The sequence below is a fragment of the Diadema antillarum genome, unplaced genomic scaffold (assembly GCF_040938485.1).
Source record: "Diadema antillarum isolate AM-2024a unplaced genomic scaffold, OU_Dant_1.0 scf00000051, whole genome shotgun sequence".
Taxonomy (NCBI): Eukaryota; Metazoa; Echinodermata; class Echinoidea; order Diadematoida; family Diadematidae; genus Diadema; species Diadema antillarum.
In genome coordinates, this window is record NW_027270940.1 from 1,842,352 (window position 1) to 1,864,422 (window position 22,071).

At 37.4% G+C, this 22,071-nt stretch overlaps 1 protein-coding gene across 1 annotated transcript in view; it reads right to left on the minus strand.

Moving 5' to 3' along the window:
• Window positions 1-22,071, minus strand: part of LOC139715580 (uncharacterized) — a 59,712-nt gene that overhangs the window by 2,412 nt on the left and 35,229 nt on the right. The window contains exons 2-3 of the mRNA XM_071627141.1: window positions 17,098-17,155; window positions 15,131-15,768 (exon numbers count right to left, since the gene is read on the minus strand). Of these exons, the coding sequence (XP_071483242.1) occupies window positions 15,131-15,768; window positions 17,098-17,155 (696 nt within the window). The remainder of the gene's footprint in view (window positions 1-15,130; window positions 15,769-17,097; window positions 17,156-22,071) is intronic.

Here is a 22,071-nt window from a genome sequence, read left to right on the forward strand (position 1 = left end):
ATCAGTTGTTGATTATGTGTTATCACTATGTGCACTCATTTTTTCTTCAGTCTGACAAACTATTGAAAACCTTAAGTGTTTCAGCCTACTTTTAGCCTTCTCGATCACGCCTGTGTTTTGTTTGTTTGGCTTTTGTCCGGTCACCTATTGATTTATTCTAGTGAGCCCACGTTGAATAACATCAGTGACTTGCAGTTGGTTCACTCAGTCACTGACCCCTGTAATGCTTATAAATCTTTCCATATGTGTTCCTTGTATATTGATTATGCATAATGGGAGTCCCTGCAACCCGATTGGCTAAAACATCGCACCATTCACAGCTTTCCATATGCGTTTAGTGGTTATTTTTACACGGCCTTGGCTTGTGATACTGTTAATGTTAGTGATCTGGTTTATTATAGGAACTCCATGGGCCCCCGAAATGTCATATTTAAATGCATCTTAAATTATATGGGCAAATGCCCTTGTTTGATAAGCGTTTCATGTGTCACACTGATTTCATTTGTAATATCAGGATGTTGTACTCGTTAGTCTGTCTGTCAAACAGGTTTTTTCTATCCTGTTATTATTTTCAGCATAGTGATTCTTTTTTCTCTTTTATCCATCCACTACATCACAACTGGACCTTTTCGAGCGCTCAAAGCGCAACAGCTATCACTGGCGTAGCCAGGGGGGGGGGGGCGATGGGGGCGATCGCCCCCCCCCCCCCCCCCTAAGATTTGGACCGGGGATTTGGGAGGCGGAAAAAAAAAAATGTGTGTATACTGTATATGCATGCACATGAAGCGGGTCTCCTTTGCAACCTTTCATCAAATAAGATATTTTTTGAATATTTCACTCAAAGTGTGCACCAGATCGTTGAATTTCAATTCAAAATATGCAAAATCTCTCGTGCTTGGGAGGGGGATACCCCCTCCCAAACCCTCCCCCTCTATGCCTCTTTCCCTAGCTTAGTACACTTTTTAGATTTACAAAAAATTATGAATAATTCTGAGTGCACAAGACTTATCACTTATATTCCGAAACCTCAAGGTTCCCTCATGTATAAGGGGAACGGGCCTTTTAATCGACCCTTTCCTCCCTCAGCCCCCCCCCCATCAGTTGTGTGTGTGTGTGTGTGTGTGTGTGTGTGTGATTTCCCAAATGGTGATTCCATCAAAAATGCGTAGATGAGATATCTCAATTTCAACCTTAAAAAGGCAAAAGCTCGATCGGAAGGGAAGGGTGGGGATAACACTCGCCCACGCCTTCTCCCTGCTCCCCCGCCCCTCCTCCTTCCACCATGCATAGAAGTATAGACTGTTGCTACACCCAGATCGCTTTATTTCAATTCTAAAAACGCAAAAGCTCCGCGAGAGGGAGGAGGAATCCCCCTTCCTCTATATATACCTCACTAGACTTTATACATACACACAGATGGTGCACATTCGGAATAAGAGCTAAATTCCGTGATTTTATCACTTCGATGAAAAAGTATTGCACCAAAAATTTGCAACAGATCGCTGAATTTCAGGTCTGAAAACGCAAAGTCACCTTCGTGTGGGAGGGGATATGCCCCTATCTACACCCTCGTGTGCATGTTTTTTCTGTTTGACTGCTGAACAGACGGTGTTCATGATATTCAGTGTAAGAATTAATACAAGAAGATTATTTAAATGATACTATTTTATAGGCAAGTTGTTCAATAATAATATACACTAAATTATACTGCAGCCTTAAACAAGTGGGACTGTTTCATCACGTTAAAACACGCAAAAACATGCATCAAATTGCACCATTTGCAACATCGAAATGCAAAAAGTTCTCACGTGGGAGGGGGGACACACCCTCCCCTCCCCCTTCACTCGATCCACTCGCTCGGGTTCAGTCGCGTTCATGATATTCAGTGAAAAGAATTAATACAAGAAGTGTATTTAACGTATACCATTTTATAGGCAAGTTGTTCAATGATAATCTACATCAAAATATACTGCAACCTTAAACAAGTGGGACTGTTTCACGTCGATAAAACGCGCAAAAACATGCATCAAATTGCACCATTTGCAACATCGAAATGCAAAAAGTTCTCACCGTGGGAGGGGGGACACCCCCTCCCCTCCCCCCTTCCTGGCTCTGCTCGCTCGGGTTCAGTCGCGTTCATGATATTCAGTGAAAAGAATTGATACAAAAAGTGTATCTAAATTAAACCATTATATAGGCAAATTGTTCAATGATAATCTACATCAAAATATACTGCAACCTTAAACAAGTGGGACTGTTTCAACTCGTTAAAACACGCAAAAACATGCATCAAATTGCACCATTTGCAACATCAAAATGCAAAAAGTTCTCGCCGTGGGAGGGGGGACACCCCCCTCCCACACTCTCCCCTCCCCCTTCACTCGCTCCACTCGCTCGGGTTCAGTCGCGTTCATGATATTCAGTGAAAAGAATTAATACAAGAAGTGTATTTAACGTATACCAGTTTATAGGCAAATTGTTCAATAATAATCTACACTAAAATATACTGCAACCCTAAACAAGTGGGACTGTTTCACGTCGATAAAACGCGCAAAAACATGCATCTAATTGCACCATTTGCAATATCAAAATGCAAAAAGTTCTTACCGTGGGAGGGGGACACCCCCTCCCACACCCTCCCCTCCCCCCTCGCTCGCTCCGCTCGCTCGGGTTCAGTCGCGTTCATGATATTCAGTGAAAAGAAGTAATACAAGAAGTGTATTTAAATTATACCATATTATAGGCAAATTATTCAATGATAATCTACATCAAAATATACTGCAACCTTAAACAAGTGGGACTGTTTCAACTCGTTAAAACACGCAAAAACATGCATCAAATTGCACCATTTGCAACATCAAAATACAAAAAGTTCTCACCATGGGAGGGGGACACCCCCCTCCCACACCCTCCCCTCCCCCTTCACTCGCTCCGCTCTCTCGGGTTCAGTCGCGTTCATGATATTCAGTGAAAAGAGTTAATACAAGAAGTGTATTTAACTTATAGCATTTTATAGGCAAATTGTTCAATAATAATCTACATCAAAATAAACTGCTGCCTTAAACAAGTGGGAATGTTTCACGTCTATATAACGCGCAGAAACATGCATCAAATTGCACCATTTACAACATCAAAATGCAAAAAGTTCTTACCGTGGAAGGGGGGACACCCCCCTCCCACACCCTCCCCCCCCCCCTCGCTCGCTCCGCTCGCTCGGGCTCGGTCGCTTCGCTCCCTCGCAGACTAACCGCCCCCCCCCCCCCCCTAAGATGAAATCCTGGCTACGCCGTTGCCAGCTATACATTGCGGGAGCCAGTCAAAAACTATTAGCATGTCATTCCTAATGTCCGTTCGGATTTCTATGTTGTATATATTCCATTGTTATCGTCTCGGAAGCCCTCGGAGACAACCGATTTGTCCTCGTTTACATGTTATGTGTGTTTCATGTTTCTCTTCGTTGTTACTGAACTTTCTCGTCTACTTTGTACTGCTCTCTTTTCTTCCCTGTTCGACTTCTTCGCAGCGATCCTCTGCTCATTATGATTTTGACAGAATCCATGTTCTTCGGCTTCCCCAGTGTCTTACCTTACTCTGTTGGTTTCTTATTTTCTCGCAGTATGCACTCCTTCCTGTCATTGAGGCTCGATCGGTATACAAATTTTCATAGATATGTTCCACATTTATAATGGCTAATTTCCCGAATGCGCCGTTTAGTTCTCTTTCAAATAATGACTTTTTTTAGTTATTTAGGCACATAAGGTTAGATTCAGATCCTGTTCGTGGAGTATCTAATTCACGAACAATTTTTTTATGACAATGCTGTCGCTGAAAACTTTAATTCATCTGTAAATGAATTGCCTTATGACTTTGGTGGAGAGTTAACTGAAAATATCTTGTGTAGATATATTAGTTTTTCTGAAGATACATTTTCTTTGTTGCATTTGAATAAGCATTTTGATGAGTTAAAATTATTTTTAGAGACTGATGCAAATCAGGCATTTTCTGTTATTGGTTTAAGTGAAACCTGGTTAAATTCCAACACTGAAAATTTTGTCAACATTGACGGCTACAATATATTTGCTAATAACAGGCCCGATAAGAGTGGTGGAGGTGTTGCACTGTACATATCGAATGCTTTTGAATGTATTGTTCATGATGATATTTCCAGAATGGAAAATATTGTTTAATCATTATTTTTTTAGAAATTTACATCCCAGGAATTAGGAATATTGTAGTCGGCATTATGTACAGACCACCAAACTCCAATATCAAGGATTTTTTAACTTACCTTTCAGATTTGATAAAATCCCCAGCTTTTAAAAATAAGGATTGTTTCTTCCTCGGCGACTTCAATATTGACTTACTCAAGTTGGAAAATGATACTGCCGCACACGCGTTTCTTCAAACATTTTTGTCCTCTTCTTTTCTTCCGCTTATTTCGAAACCTACGCGTGTCACTGCTCACTCTGCTACTCTGATCGACAATATGTTTTGTAATACCCTACCCCTTATTAATTCTTATATAATTCTTTCAGATATGACAGACCATTATCCAATCATGACTCATTTTGCGCTTAAAACCTCAGTTAAAAATGTTAAATTTTTTTCATCTCCTTTATTGAGTCGTAGAGTCTCGTCTGAAAAGCTAGCTAGTCTTGATGCGGTTCTCGAAACTGTTGATTGGTCAAGAGTTTTTGAAAGTGATGATATTGATTTGTCTTTTGATTGTTTCATGGAAATATTTAATTATCATTTGGATATTGTAATTCCAAAACAAAAAACTAAACCAGATTATAAAAAGACACCTAGGTTGCCGTGGATTACAAAATCAATTCTTCGGTCGATTAACAGGAAAAATCGATTGTATTATAGATACAAATTGGAAAAAAATGAGCGATCAAAACGTAAATACAGTTCATATAAAAATACTCTAACTATGATTTTACGTTCTGAAAAGAAAAGATACTATCTTAAGCAATTGCAAAGATACAAGTTTGATATGAAAAATACTTGGAATGTGTTAAAACAAGCTATGAATGTTTCGACTAAAAAATCTGGTTTCGACAACATTAAGTTGAATGATGAAATTATCAGTGACCCTGTTCACATTGCAAATGGATTCAATTCTTACTTTTCAAAGATAGGTGAAAATTACGCCCAAAATATTCCTGCGTCAGAGCATCATTTTACTGAATATTTAGGCCAGCGCAATTCCAATTCTGTTTATTTTACTCCAACTAATAGACATGAGATTATCGATATTGTATCTTCTTTTAAGAACAAGAGGAGTTCTGGGTATGATGATATAGATAATTTCATTCTTAAAGGTGTTATATCTTCAGTTGCTGATCCACTTGTTCGTATATTCAATTTGTCAATTTCTAACGGTGTGTTTCCTGACAAGATGAAACTGGCCAAAGTAATTCCATTATTTAAGAAGGGTGATAAATCCGATGTCAGTAATTATCGTCCAATTTCATTATTATCATCGTTGTCCAAAGTTTTAGAGAAACTCATTTATAAGAGAACTGTTGTTTTTTTGAAGTTGCATAATATTTTTACTAATTCGCAATTTGGTTTTCGAGAGAAGCATAGTACAACTCATGCTCTTTTATATTGTATTGATAAAGTGGCTCACGCAATTGATACTCATTCTCATTTAATTAGTATTTTCTTGGACTTCTCCAAGGCCTTCGACACTGTTGATCACGATATTCTACTCCACAAATTATCGCATTACGGAATACGTGGGAAGGCCTTGGAGTGGTTCAAGAGTTATTTGGAAAATAGAAGACGGTTTGTTATAATCAAAGATAATTGTTCAGTAATAAGAGAAGTAAATTGTGGTGTTCCGCAGGGAAGTTTATTAGGGCCACTGTTATTTATTGCTTATATTAATGATTTTTGTCAGGCATCTCAAATACTTTCTTTCATCCATTTTGCTGACGATACCAATGTATTTTTTTGCCCACAATGATGCTAATTTTCTTGTTCAAAAAGTTAATCCTGAATTACAAAAAGTGAGTAATTTGGTAAGAGCCAACAGATTATCCTTGAATGCCCAAAAAAAAAACGAAATACATGATTTTCAGTAATACTGTTGGTACTTTGAGTACAGTTATAGTTTTGAATGTTATTCAGTTAGAAAGAGTTTCACATCTTAAATTTCTTGGAATTATTGTTGACGACAAACTTTCCTGGAAGTTAATACATATTGATTATATATCCAACACAATCTCGCGTAATATAGGCGTTATAAATAGAATGAATTCGTATATTCCACAAAAATCATTACTTATGTTATATTCTTCATTGATATTGCCTTATCTTAATTATGGTGGTTTAGTATGGGGTAACACTCATCAGAATCTACTGGACAGAGTGTTCCTTCTACAAAAGAAAGCTCTCCGTGTCATCTGTTATCCTTGCATACCCTCTCACTCAAATTTGTTATTTTCTTCCAATAAGCTATTAACAATTAAAGATTTGTTTTTATATAATTTGGGGCAATTTATGTACATGTACAGCAACGACTCACTCCCGTCCATTTTTGCTTCTATGTTTCAAAGAAATCAATCATTCCATGAGTATCCCACTCGACGCTCCAATGAATTGCATTTACCTATTTTACGAACGATGTTTGCTAAGAACACATTTATTTACACTGGCCCAACTTACTGGAATTCCCTGAATAATGATATAAAAAATTCCCCCTCTATATATTCATTTAAAAGAAGATTAAAGTTTTCTTTAATGCAATTTTAGGATCCCACAGAATTGAATAGCCTGTTGGCTTTTGATATTTCAATTCCTTTTCGAAGAACTTGGCTTACAAGTGATATACCGTATTTTCTCGTCTCTCTTGTCCTGAGACACCTACAGAGTAGGTTGGATTTTATTTATATCATTTCTGCATCTATTTCTCTATACTTTTCTATATAATGGTATCCTTTTCACGCATCCCATCATTTTTTTTTTTCAATGAATTCTGTCGAGGATCACTGGACCTGTTCTGTCTTTCTGTCCGTTGTATTGTCTTCCTGTTATATTAGTCTTGTCTCGTTCTGTCTTGTCTATGAGTCCCCCTGTATTAGTTTCGTCGTCCCAGTTTCGTTTTATGTTTACTCGCCTGAGTATGTATGTCTGTTTGATACTCTATCTTCCTAGTGGGCTTCCAGACTTTTTTTTTTACTTTATTCCCAGTCTTTCTTCCCCTTTTTGCATCAGTTCAATTTCTATTGACATTCTGTACTTGAGGGGCCCACATTCTACAAGCATTGTCTTTTTAGTGGGTCCCTCCATTTTTCGATGTCTTACGTATTATGTCGTCTTTATCACTTCAGTCAATTTCCATTACAACGTATTTCTTATTCCAAGGTTCCTCGACTTTATTTTTCTCAATTTACTTTGTTTTGACTATGCAACCTTATTCTCTGTTACCAAAGAAAGTGAAATGTTTATGTTCTTTTCGAAAAATGAAATAAAGCATGAATTGAATTGAATTGAATTGAATATCGCCTGAGTATGTTCACCTTCATCCGTGGATAAAAGCCATTCATTAGTAACCTTCACAAGGGCAGTTACAGTGGAATGATTTGCCCTGAATCCAGACTGAACCGGTGTTAAGACATTGTTCGCATTAAGACGGTGTAATAATTGCGACGAAACTATGCGCTCGAGTAATTTCGAGATACAAGGCAGCAGGGAAATCGGCCTGTAATTATCAGGGTTCGACATATCTCCTTTTTGGTATATCGGAATTACCTTGGCTATTTTCCATGAATCTCAGACAACTCCTTCAATAATGGATCTATTTATCAACTACATTATAGACTCATTCAATATATCAGCACATCCTTCAAATTCTCAACCGATATACCATCAATTCCAGTCGATTTTTTATTTTTCAGTTTGATGATTTCGTTCATAACCTGAGCTTCAGATACAACTGTAAATGTGTCCATATTATCAAAAAAAAGACAGATTCTCCTATATTATCTACTTCGGTCACGTCAGTTTTCTCAACCTCATGTTCATTTAAAAAATTCAAAGCAGCGCTGGCAAAGTGTTCATTAAATTCTGAGGCTTTACTGTATGCATCTCCACAATCGATGTTTAATCTCCTGGAAGAACATGAATCAAAATCAACAAATTACTGACGGTTAGATAAATAATCAGTGATCTTTTTGAGCCATAACAAAGGTATTGCTAAAACGCCAGGAAGATAATAAACGGACAGATGGAAGTATAAGGGGGGAGACAACAAAATCATACAAATAAAAACAAAAAAATGAAAACGTTTATTGTGTTCACACATGCCATCGTTAGAAGACAAAATGTTAAACGGAGCAGCGGCTGCAATTTTATTTCTTTCGTTCTGAAGCAATCGCCCATTGGATCAAACGAGGGCGCCAAAGGTGTCGAACATACGAGGGGGCGCAAAAAACTAAATTAAACAAGATAAGAACAGAACGTAATAAGACGCGGAAATATACAAATTTCAGCTCACTCGCGCGTTCTAATTTAGAGCATTTTTTCAGGTCCTCGTCACTATATCTTGATTAGAATTGTAAGAATTGATAAAGCAAAAAAAAAAATGACAAAAATTCCATGTTTTGTAAGCTGAAATACAGAAATTTTCGGCTCGTTCGCTGCGCTCGCTGGCCAAAATTTATCCAAACAACTTGAAAAAAAAGATAAGAACAAAACGAGATGATGACGCGGAAATATACAAATTTCGGCTCACTCGTGCGTTCTAAATTGGAGTATTTTTTCAAGGCTTCAGTTTGCTGGTATAAATCGTTATCTATAAGGCCGTCACTATATCTTGATTAGAATTGTAAGATTTAATAGGCCAAAACAAATGACAAGAATTCCATGCTTTGTAAGCTGAAATATAAAAATTTCCGGCTCGCTCGCTACGCTCGTTCGCCAAAATTTATCCCCCCCCCCGAAAAAAATGAGAACAAAACGTGATGATGACGCGAAAAATATACAACAATTTTCGGCTCGCTCGCTGCGCTCGCTCGCCAAAATTTATCGAAATCTATTACATTTAAATTACCCTCAAAAGACCCCTTTAAAGTGCTTGAAAAAGCATATCATGTTGACTTTTTGTTTAAAGTCCCTATCAGGATGGGGTTGGGGTTGATCTCTTTTTTCAGAAATATAGGGGCTCAATTTTCACGTTTGTCCCGGGCGGCGTTTTCCCTATACGCCACTGTGTAGATCTAACTCAACTGTTACGGTTACATATTCTAACCCCGGGGCGCTTCTTCACACAGATATGCTGTAACGTTAGCTACGTTCGGGCTGGCCGCAGTTTGTACCAAACGGTAACATCTAGTCTATGTTACAGCTACTTGCAGTAGGTCTACCTCTAATACTATTGAATCTACCTCTTTGGTGTTACCTTCATTCACGTATCTAGGGCTCTAAAGTCAGGCCTTCTAGAATTTAGAACTAGATTGTTCTAGAGTCTGACGTTTGATCTAGTTCTAACCTAGTATACCAGGTAAGTGTCTAATGAGTAGATTCTATGTAGCTAGAAAGTAAGAACCTAGCTGGATCTAACATTAGATCGATTAGTACATTGATAATGGTGATACTATAGATAGAACTATTTTTTTTTAAATTAGAGAACTAGATCTAACTCATAGGCATAGATCTAGTACAGTCTACTAGCTGTTCCACTGCGTTCCCGACTCCTGCACACGAATCTTCCCAGAAATTAACGAACAAACAGTGCGCAGTAGGCCTAGTTCTCCTAGTCCAATTCCCAGCTGAATTGTTTCCAGAATGGCAGCCTTGGTTGCTCTACGTCTAAGTGCGTAAGTGGGGCTAACCAGAGAAATTTGGATTTAACCTTTGGTCAGAGAGCTAAGGGTAGATAACCCGAGTTTCTTGAACATTAACCTGAGAAAAAACTATTGGTAAGCTGTATGCAATAGAAAAACTCTGGTTAAAAATTCTTAACCAGAGTTTCTGGATTTAACCATGAAAAAAAAACCCTCTGGTTATTAAATTATTAAATTATTGTGCCTTCATGTATAGGCCTGTAATAGACCTCCACATGCTCACAAAATGTGCTCTGGTGAGCCCTTCGCCTTGTTGCAAACCCTGCATCCACCATCCTCCGCAATGCCCTATCTCTGAAGATTTACTGGAGACGGCAAAACATCAAAGGTGGAACTGATCCTGAAGCGCACAGCTCCAGAGGACATTGACCAAAGGTCATTCCATGACACCTTCCTCTGCTCCACCCCTTCCCATTGAGTCCATGCTCCCTGCACTCCCTGCTGTACAGCCCTGGCAAAGCGATACTCCTCCTCCTTCTCCTTATACTTACTAAAACGTCATAATGTTTTAATTTTCGAATGAGAATTTTCATATGTCATATTCCTTATAAAAAAAGCTTCGTGCCTCTTTTATTTTTTTTTGATTAAATTTCATTATATTTTATCTTATTCAAGTATAGCAGCTTTGTTTCACGAGATTGAAAACTACTTGACTTAACAACACCACAGTAACCAAATCGAGGTAACACTACATTATTATGCTTTGAGGAAAACCCTTCGCTCTCATGCAGACACTTTTTCGTAAAGTAATTTTCAATATGTTTCGATTACTTCAGTTCTTTATCTAACAAAACTCCTAAATATTTCGGAGAACTGAAAAAAAAAAATTGTCAAGTCACCATTCAATGAGATACTTTAAACTTCAATTTTCCGGAGATTGGCTTGGGAAACAATAAATTATGACAAAAGTTCTATTAGTGTTTAGGACGAATTTTAGTTATCCATGCCATATCGTCGTTTAGTGCAACAATGTTGTTTTTCCGTCTCTCTCTCTCTCTGTCTCTCTGTCTCTCTGTCTCTCTCTCTCTCTCTCTTTTGTGTCATTAGCGCTTAGAGTGAGGGTCGTTTCGTCAACATTAACACCTTCAGGAGTACATTCAGGTTGACTTTTAATATGGATTGAAAGTATTAAAAAAAAAAGGAATCAATAGTTTCAGTTTCAGTTCCAGTTTCAGTTTCAGTTTATTTTCACAGTTCAGGTAAAAACATATAAATACACAATCAATCAGTTCTAACACATACATATACAAACCAAAAATTATTTTGGATAAATACATAATCACTGTTAAAAGTAAAAAGTGTGTGTTCCAGATTGACATAACAATTAAAATAAATGGTGGAGGAAATCAGCAGTAGGCCATGGGCCTTTCGAGGCTGATCCCCTGAGCAAATATACAATATTAAAACTGTATGTCGTTATACACTGTTACATAAATCATGAGTCGCATAAAAAAGAACTGGATTTGCAATAAATAGGGGCAAGAAGAAGAAGAAGAAAAAAAAAAGCACATCCAAAAGGAAGGAACCATGACATACCAAAAACAACCATAAAAAGGGTGGGACAAAAATGGGCAAGAATTATCATTGAATGCAATTTAAGAAATAGATATATGGTTTGAGCATATAATATTCTATAAAAATCGACAAAGACAAAAAAAAATACATATCATCATAATACCGAGTATCATTGAATATAGTGTGCAGCTGTATAATCGTGATTCTTCAGTGTGTACATATGCCAAGCAATATCGTGAGCCGCGCCCCGCCACTGAGGGCGCACCACTTCCAACATGATCAGAGCTCTCCATTACGATACATGTACTGAGTACAGTGTAAAAGAATAATTGTAATACATTGTACAATGAATGTAGAAGGCTCCGATCATAATCACCACAGGCACGCGCGCGATTCCCAACCTGTACCACTCTACATCCTCCAATAATTCATCCTATTTTGAAAGCGGAACGTTGGGACTTGGTTCTTTGAAACTACAGTAGCGTGCTGTTTATCACTTGTTACGTGTTTGAAGTACTAATCAATTCGAAGATCAAAATTGCACAACTTGAAATGAAAGAAATACGTTATGTTGCCCTAAAACCATTGGGTCACGTTTCATTGCATCTATCATGGTTCGTACAGCGACACCACCTTTTAATAGACAACGCATAATGTCTGATACACAATAACAAAATATATAATTATATTCTAAAATTCATATAGAATGCACTCCTGATATAAGGAACACGGTTATCACGAAATTCCAGTTCCAACGAATTATAGAAGTGGCATCTTTCATCTTCTTTAATACTCGCTTTCCGCTTAATGATATCGCAAGGATTCTCTGCTGGATTACAGTCAGGGGATCTTGCAGGCCACTCCATACGTTCGATGCCATTTCCTTCAACAAACTGATCTACAACTTGAGCGCATGATGCAAAATGGCCATACGCACATTAATGTTCCCGTTTGAATTATGAAAATCCATAAAATACTTTTTGGGATATATCCAAAAATGTTAGGGGGAACTTCTTTTTTTTTTTTTTTGCTGAGTGAAATCTTCTTTAACTAGGGTAGGGTCTTCAGTTTTAACACTGTTCTACGAAAGGGCACTGCAATTACCCTCAGCATGACTAACTACACGTCCTGGGTAAAAAGGCACATTGTGAGTAAAATCGTTTTGCCCAAGGACGTAAGTACTGGGCTGGATTCGAACTCAGGTCCTGTTATTTGGAGTCAGGTGTCTTGAATGTCCACTAGGTAACCCCCCCCCCCCCCCCCGATGGAACAGAACTTGCAATCACTCTGTTTCGCATGGTTTAAGTTTTATAGAGTAGCGATAAGCTTAAGCGGGGTTCCCACTATCGTGCGATCCATTGCGAACGCCACGATTGGACATTCGTGACTGAGCGTGGAAAAATTGTTGAACTCGTCTGAAATTTCACGTTTGGATACGAGGTTATGCGAGTCAATACGTGTTGGTACGCTTGGATACGATATGGTCACGATTGGTCTATTTCAAGCGATACGATCTGTCACGATCTGGTCTGCCGTTCAAATACGATCCGACAGGATTGTCCTGATTGAGTTCACGATTGGTACCGATCTAACATGACCATTACGATGAGGATCCCCGATCTTTTACGTGCAGCAACGTACTGATACGTTCTAATATGAATACCGCGAACCAATACGGGCTGCTGAGATAAGATACGATATCTTTTATGATCGGGATCAGAAGCGACCCCCATTTAAGGCGCGATTGGACCCGAATGGGAATATTATAGTCCGGCTGACGATGGATTTCATTGTTTCCCTTAAATTATATGCAGAGTGATTAGGCCTATTAATTTTATCCACAACCATTGATGATGGCAAGGCTTGACAGGTTGACGATGATGACAACGTAACGTTTGCAGTATTGCTAATGACGATTATGTTATCAGAGAGAAAGCAGCACCCAGGCCTGCCATAACCTCAGATATCCCCTCGTCTAATATCAAACGTAAAGAAATTAATAGATTATTAAATCGACATGCTCACCCTCCCCCCTCACAAAAAAAAAGAATGAAATAAAGAAACCAAATACATAAGATCAGATGATTACCCCTCTTCCCCAGGAAAAAAAAAAAACAGCAAGACAAAATGACCTTTCTCTCCAATACATGAAGAAAATAATTATATGATGAAATGGAAGCTAAGAAAGAGGATGGGATCATTTTGAATGTTATGTAACATAGTATTATGTGTGTTTAAATATAGGCTTGATATAAGAAAGTTGGCCGAATGGATAATATTGCTTATGTGTTCGATTTCATATTCGCAAAGTGTATGTATCATATGCCTTTTTATTTCAAGATGTCTTTATCTCATGGGTTATTGATAACATAACTGATACACACACATAACAGAAAAGTGACTCCCTAATCAAAATGATGTCACTTTTTAACCAAAAAGGAGGTTTTACGCAAAATTATTCCGCTGGGGTATATTGCTACACTTATTGAATAACTAACTGTGAAAAATAATAAGAGTGAATTTCATTGTCATAATCATACGGGTGATCTCACATCCACGACAATGGTCACCTTTACATTTGCAGTAATAATGAGAGTTGAAAATAACCATTTTCCTCTAGAATTATGCTCTACCAAACATACAAAAAAAGACATTGAAAAGTGTCAAAATAGAAGGGGTCAAACGATGGCTGATGAGACAACGACTCTTAATTACTATGTACAATACACAAACAGTAGGATACTGAACCCTCCCCCCCCCAAAAAAAAAAAAATCTGTAATATACTTTTAAAAATTAACCATTTGCCTTTGATATGTACCCATTCAAGCACGATTCATCAAATTATTTTCATCTTTGTACTGACGTTAGTCAATACGTGCAGACATACAATTGCCATTTTATTTTTGCTCATTTTTTGTTTTCGTTACAAACGTTATCCCATATCCTGTTTTGTGTGTCTGTATAATGATAATAACAACTCATTGATGAAAACATCATTAACATAATGTATGAAAACATCTAAAAATCTGTAATACAACTTTCATTTTATGAAATCATTAAAAAATGATTTTGAAAATGTACCTTAAGAATTACGACAATTAAACCCCACACCGTCATACAATTTACCGTTGGGAAATAACAATCTAAAGATGCAGGCTACAACCTATCAGAATACAAAATAAATCAATTTATGAGTAAAATAAGGGCAAATGGGCAAAAAATAATAATAATAAGCGGAAGTGAAGTGAAAAAGTCAATCCCGATCAACACGATTAAGAAGCACGATTAGAAGAGATTTGCTGCGTTTGGATACGATCCCAGACGATCTGATGCGATGATCACGATCAAAAACTAATCGTGTTAATCGTAGAAAATTTTTGACCGTCCAAAATTTTCCTACGATTAACGCGATTGCCACGATTGACCTTAAGATCTGATACAATCTGATAAGACCATCACGCTTGCTGCACGATTAAGACCACGATTTCAATCGTGGCGCCAATCGTGATAATGGGAACCCCGCTTTAACTACGGAATGACAAATTTTATAGACAAAACAAACAATGCGAAAACAATAAGAAGCTGAGCATGCAAGCTACCAGCAGAATCAGTCGATTCATTGGGGGTTCTTTGTGAATTCTGCCCTGTCGAGGGAGGACCCTGACTATTGACGGTGGTAGGCTCTTTGGGGGACCAAACAAAATCGAGACACGTGCTTTCATCAATTCGTGAAGTATGATCATGAGAACAGCAATACACAGGACTACCACCTGATTTCATCCAGAAACTACCATAGACGTATTCACCGTTAGTGCGTATTTCTCGCATGTAGGGGATACGGACGCCATCCTGATAGCAAGCCAGGGTGACATTTCCGCTGCCCGCTACGGCTCGACATGCAACATTTGCGTAATGGTTGGAATATCCTTCGGGAGCATCGAGTATGCGACACTGAGCCTCGCCCAGAGGTGGAGATACCTTAATTTCTTTGACGACTCTAATGGTAGTGCCACTTGCCGCATCAATCGATGTCAAAATCATGATGTACACCCCTGCATCTTCGTGAGACACGTCTGATATGTCGGTTGTGGCTTGCAAATCAGTTTCTCCTAGTGTGTAGCTAACTCGGAAACGATCATGTTGGCTTGGAGACTTGAACCCTCGCTGATGGCGCTGGATCAAAGTACAGAAAGGTTGGCTCTGAGACTCGAATTGGATCGTGAAGTGAGGAAAGAGCCCGTCCTCTGGATTCCATGGAGCATCGAAGGTGATGCTGCCAACTTCCCCGAGGGTCAACTGACGAGGGTCGTTTGCTGACGCCGATGAGCTGCAGCATGTGGCAACTAAAATTAGAGGAATCACCGTCTTCCAGACACCGAACGGCCTTTTCTCTTTCTGGAGTGATTTTGAAATGCGTTTCGTACATATCAGAATACAATTCCACACGTTTTCTCACGTTGACTTTGAACAAAAGGATAAAGTAGAAATAAACATACTAGTGAAAATAATATAATAACAAAAATAGTGTAATGATACAATTTCGCACCTTTTATTTTAAAGGACAAGTTCACCTTCATAAACACAAGGATTGAGAGAATGTAGCAATATTAGTAGAACACATCATTGAAAGTTTGAGGAAAATCAGACAATCCGTTCAAAAGTTATGAATTTTTGAAGTTTTCGTGCAGTAACCGCTGGATGAGAAGACTACTGCAGTGTATGAATAACTTAGATGTCACATGCGTACAACAATATAAGGAAAATATACAGAGAATTTTACAAAATGCCATCTTTTGAAAAAAAGTACACATTCCCCTGACTCGTTACCGACAAATGTTATGGGTAATATTATTCCCCCTGCCTTTAGAAAGAGGCAAGTCAAGAGCTCTTTTATTATGCGAAAAAAGTGAAAATATGTTGAATTTTCTTTTACATTTTCTTTATACTGTTGTACGCATATGACTCACAAGCTGTAGTAGTCTCCTCATCCAGCGGTTCAAACACAAAATTTTTAAAAATTCATAACTTTTGCATCGATTGTCCAATTTTCCTCAAACTTTCACTGATGTGTTCTACTAATATTGTTGCATTCCCTCAGTCCTTATGTTTATGAAGGTGAACTTGTCCTTTAATCAATAACACTGGTAACAAGCACATTATCAAAATACAGAAAAAAAAGAATGGTGATGGTGTTTATTTACGTACATAAACTGAGATTAATCAGCGTCAGTTCAATACATCTATTTTCAATAATGTGATGTATTACTATTGTAATTGTTATTATTATCATTATAATTATTATTGATATTATTATTGTTACAATTGCTGTTTTAACTATTGTTTATATTATCATTGTGACTATTACCAATATTGTAACTATTGTTTACATTGTTAATGACATCATTGTTGTCATTATTATTTTGGTTATCATTATAATTATAAATAAACAGTCTCAATAAATTACACCAAGCTGTGGGGTATAGTGAATGGTTTCACTTTAAAAACCAGACATAAAACTTTACAGGTTCTATGTGTATGAATGTATTTTTCTTTCTACAGTACAATGCTACAATTTGCGATTAAGCAAAGAATTTGAGTGAGTGAGAAAGACAGAGAGAGAGATAGATAGATAGATAGATAGAGAGAGAGAGAGAGAGAGAGAGAGAGAGAGAAAGTAAGTTTTTGTTTGGAGATATGCCACGGAGGGCCTGAAACCGTTGTTACCTTTGCTTTCCCGGTGCTCTCTTTAAAATGGGCTTTTGTTCGCTTTGTCCACTGGGCCCTATACGGAAAGGTGAACACGAAATGATGCTTCGTATTAGATGAACACATTTAGACACATCAGAAAAAAAAAATAAAAAAATGATATCGAAATTGAGCCCCAGACCTGCGTGCGCTTACACCAATATAACTTTCACGGGCAGGCCTCCGATACCGCATGTTGTCTACTTGCTTGTGGTAAGTGAATCCAATGATTTAGTAATGGGAGAAACACCTTCGCTGTGGCATTTGCAAAATTTGCACCTTCCGCTTATATATATACCGGGTGTCCCCAAAAAAGCGGAACGGTCGATTTTCAGTACTTTGCGTTCTAAAAGTAATAAAACTGTATATTTTTTGACATCATTAGAAATAGCATCTTCCGCAGAAGACAATGATACCAAAATCATTAAATTTGGTTCTGTACTTTTTATTCTACGCCAGTTTCCGTAAACGCAATCTTTTTTTAAATTTCGCCGGATTATGACATAATAATTCGGGTGCGACGAGCGTTCCATACGGTGAATTGTGTAAGTTCGTTGATCCATGTCGACAAAAGCTTTCACATTGGGCTCACAAACACACACGCATACACACACACTGGCCCGCGCCCATTGTCAAAGCTGTATCGTTTGTTGACGTGGATCACTGAGCTTACACAATATTCACCGTATGGATGGCGTGTCGCGCTCAAATTATTCTCTCATAAATTCCAAAATCAGGCGAAATCTGAAAATGACTGCATTTACAGAAATTGGCGTAGAATAAAAAGTGCTGAACCAAATTTAGTGATTATGGTATCGTTGTCTCCTGCGAAAGATGCTCTTTCTAATGACGTCAAAAATCATATCACCTTCAGAACGCAAGGTACTGAAAATTCACCGTTCCGCTTTTTTTGGGACACCCGGTACATATGCATATTTATGTATGTATATATATATATATATATATATATATATATATATATATATATATTACTGTTGGAAATGTCATGAAAAGAACAAACTAAACAGTTGTCGGGATGTTTTAAGAAACGTAGACGCGACTCCTTCAATTGCTTTTTTTATTATTCCAAAACGAAGCTGCATGCCGGTCTGTTTAGGACACATAATAAAAATTATGTTTTGGACGGTGTCATTTTGTTTAAAGCATTATTGTGATTATCTTGATGATACAATTCAATTTCAATTCAATGTTTTATTTCATTTTTCGACAAAAAAGATATGAACATCACTTTTTTGATAGCAGAAATTAATGTGCGTAAAGTATAACATGAAATAATGTATATGATTGTACCACCTTATAATAATTATACACTATCATATAACTCAAGTGACTAGAAGTAATTATACAGTATGCAAAATTCGAAAAATGGAGGGACCCACTAAAAAGACAAAGCTTGTTGATTGTGGGCCCCTCAGAGGAAAAACATCAGTTGAGAAAAAAAGTAATAGTCTGGAAGCCCACTAGAAAGATAGATCAACAAAAGCAGACAGATATACAAACAAATAAACATGAAATGAGACTGGAGTAGGCGTAACAATACAATGGAGAGTTGACTATGAGACGAGACAAAATGAGGCAAAGCTAACATAATAGAAAAGAACAGAACAGACAAAAACGTTCTACAGACAGATCTCGTAAGAAGTATGTCGAGAAGGTGAGAAAAAGTGACGCAAGAAAGAACAGGGCAATAGACACATATGATCGGAGAAATATCGTAGCATTATATGAATGTATATACAAGAGCTAAAGTATACTTGGCAATCAATATGTGAAAACGTAGGTTCTTAGAAAAGAAGTTATAACAGCTGGTTAATTCTATTCAATAGAATAAGGTTGCAACAAAGAAACTTTCAATTTCCTCTTAAATGAATATATTGAGGGGGCATTTTTAATATCAGGATGCATGGAATTCCAGTGTAAACAAATGTGTTATTTGCTAAAATCGTACGGAAAAGAGGTAAATGATATTCGTTAGAGCGTCGAGTTGGATATTCATGAAATGACTGATTTTTCAGGAACATGGAACGGAAAACATCAGGAAGAAGGTTATTGTTGTACATATACATAAATTGACCTAAACTGAATAAAAACAAATCTCTAAATTTTAACAACTTATTAGAGGCAAACAGTGCATCTGTATGAGAACGTATGGGAGAATAACAAATGACACGAAGAGCTTTCTTTTGCAAAAGGAACACTCTATCCAACAGATTTTGGTGCGTGTTGCCCCAGACTAAAATTCCATAATTAAGGTAAGGCAATATCAATGAGGAGTATAACATAAGTAATGATTTTTCAGGTAAACACAATTTTAGTCTATTAATAACTCCTATATTACGTGAAATTATATTACAAATATAATCGATATGCAATTTCCAAGAAAGTTTCTCATCTAAAATAACCCCAAGGAATTCAAAATGTGAAATTCTTTCCAAAGAAGTGTCATCCAAAACTATGTCAGTACTTAAAGTGCCAACAGTATTACTAAAAAGCATATATTTCGTTTTCTGAACATTCAAAGAGAGCTTATTAGCTCTGACCCAATGTGTTACTTTCTTCAACTCGCTATTAACTTTTCGTACAAGAACATCAATATCGCTATGAACTAGAAATGCATTAGTATCGTCAGCAAAATGAATGAAAGAAAGAGCTTCAGATACTTGACAAAAATCATTGATATAAATAATGAATAACAATGGCCCTAACATACTTCCCTGAGGAACCCCACATTTAACTTCTCTAATCACCGAGTTATCATTTTTCATTGTAAAAAACTGTCTTCTATTGGATAAATAACTCTTGAACCACTCCAAGGCCTTCCCACGTATTCCATAATGTGATAACTTGTAAAGCAATATAATATATTGCTGTACAAGATATTATCATGATTAATTGTATCGAAGGCCTTGGAGAAGAAAATGCTATTCATACGAGAGTGGTCATCAATTGCACGAGCCACTCGTTCAACAAACGAGAGCATGACTGGTACTGTGCTTCTCACGAAAACCAAACTGAGAATTTGAAAATATTTTATATTGTTTCAGAAAATTAGTCATTCTCTTATAAATAAGTTTTTCCAGAACTTTAGACAAAGAAGATAATAATGAAATTGGACGATAATTACTGGTATCAAGTTTATCGCCTTTTTCGAATATTGGAATTACTTTTGCCAGTTTCATTTTTTTTTCAGGAAATACGCCCTGGGATATTGACAAATTAAATATATGAGCAAGAGGTTCAGCGATCGAAGATATAACACCTTTTAAACCTTTTAACCAGAACTTCCGTTTATTCTTTAAAGAAAATGCCATGTCAATTATTTCATATCTATTAGTAGGAGTAAAAAATATAGAGTTGAGATTAAACTGTCCTAAGAATTCAGTGAAATGGTTCTGAGTAGTAGGAATATTTTGAGCAATTGTTTCACCAATTTCTGAAAAGAAGGAATTAAAAGCATTTGCAATGTGAACAGAATCATGAATTATTTCATCATTCCTCTTAATGTTATGAATATCTGAATTTTCACTTGCAACATTCATGGCCTGTTTTAAAACCTTCCAAGTACTTTTTATATCAAACTTATATTTCAATAATAACTTTGAATAATATCTTTTCTTTTCAGATCGTAGAATCATTGTTAAAGTATTTTTTATAAGATGTATATTTGTTCTAAAGGGGGTTTCACACCGAGCTTTACGTAGAGTTCCATATAGTTGCGTAGCGTTGCGTAGTGACTCCGCAACACTACGCATCTGTATGCTGTAAGTACGCAACTCTACGAAAGAGTACGCCGAGGGACGCAAAATACGTACGCGAGATGTACGCAAAAAATTAAAGATGTTTAATTTTTTTCGCGTACCCTCCGCGTGGAGCACTGATACGCAGGTTTTACGCAAGTATACGCAACACTACGCACTGTGCGCCATTCATACGCAACAGTACGCCATCAAACCGTGACGAAGGAACTTTTTCGGCCCGCGTATGACATGGCGTAGTGTTGCGTACTGTTACGTACTGTTACGTAGACATTTGCGGAGACTTGCGTAGACCTGGCGTACATTTACGTAGTGTTGCTTACAATTGCTTAGACTATTATTATTGGTGAAGATTTGGCAGTCCAATGTGATCCATGTTTGAAAACTGTATGATATCATTCACCCCACTGGACTCTGAAACGCTGGTGAATATCATCATGTGCTCTTCTAGTCTTCATTATATCTTTTGTGGGCCTAATAACTGCAAAAGGCCGAAAAAGGCCGAATTACATTAAAAAAAAAGAAGAAGAGCAAATTGCTGTGGCTGGTGCAAAAATTCTTCTCCTGCTCATTTTACATGCCTCTACTGATCAAGATGCAGGCGATTTGCCAGAACTGTGTGAACTAATCTGGCAATGAAGCTCCAGTGGGAATTAAGTTCCCTAAAAATCACCGAGGTAGAGGAAACAAAAATGTGCTCTCAGCCTTGTTAGTTTTAACTGACCAAGCAAGGGTACACGTTGTAATGGAGTTGGTTCAATAGCACCCAATGCTCTGTGATAAGGCTCGTGAAGACTATGACAAGAAGGCTAAGAAGCTGCTGTATCAGTCATAAAAGAGAAGAATTAGATTGGGGTGGAAGGTAGGCTACAGTTTACTGTTTTTAGTGATCAACCAGGATAGCGCACGAAGACATGAGTGCAAACGCAACGAGAAAAATGTGGCAGGCTAGTGAAGAATTCTGGAGGAGCATAAGGGAAATCGGTATAAAGACATGTTGTCTCCTATTGTTATTGATGGGTTGGATGCCCATAAGGTAGAGGAACCTACTGCAATTTCAGGTGCCATTTAGTCACACTGATCTAAATGATGGGTATCTCATCTTCCCATCTATGGCACCATGAGGTAGTTCATTTGCTCATTTGCTGCTCTGCTTCTGTTGCCATGCTAGAGTTGT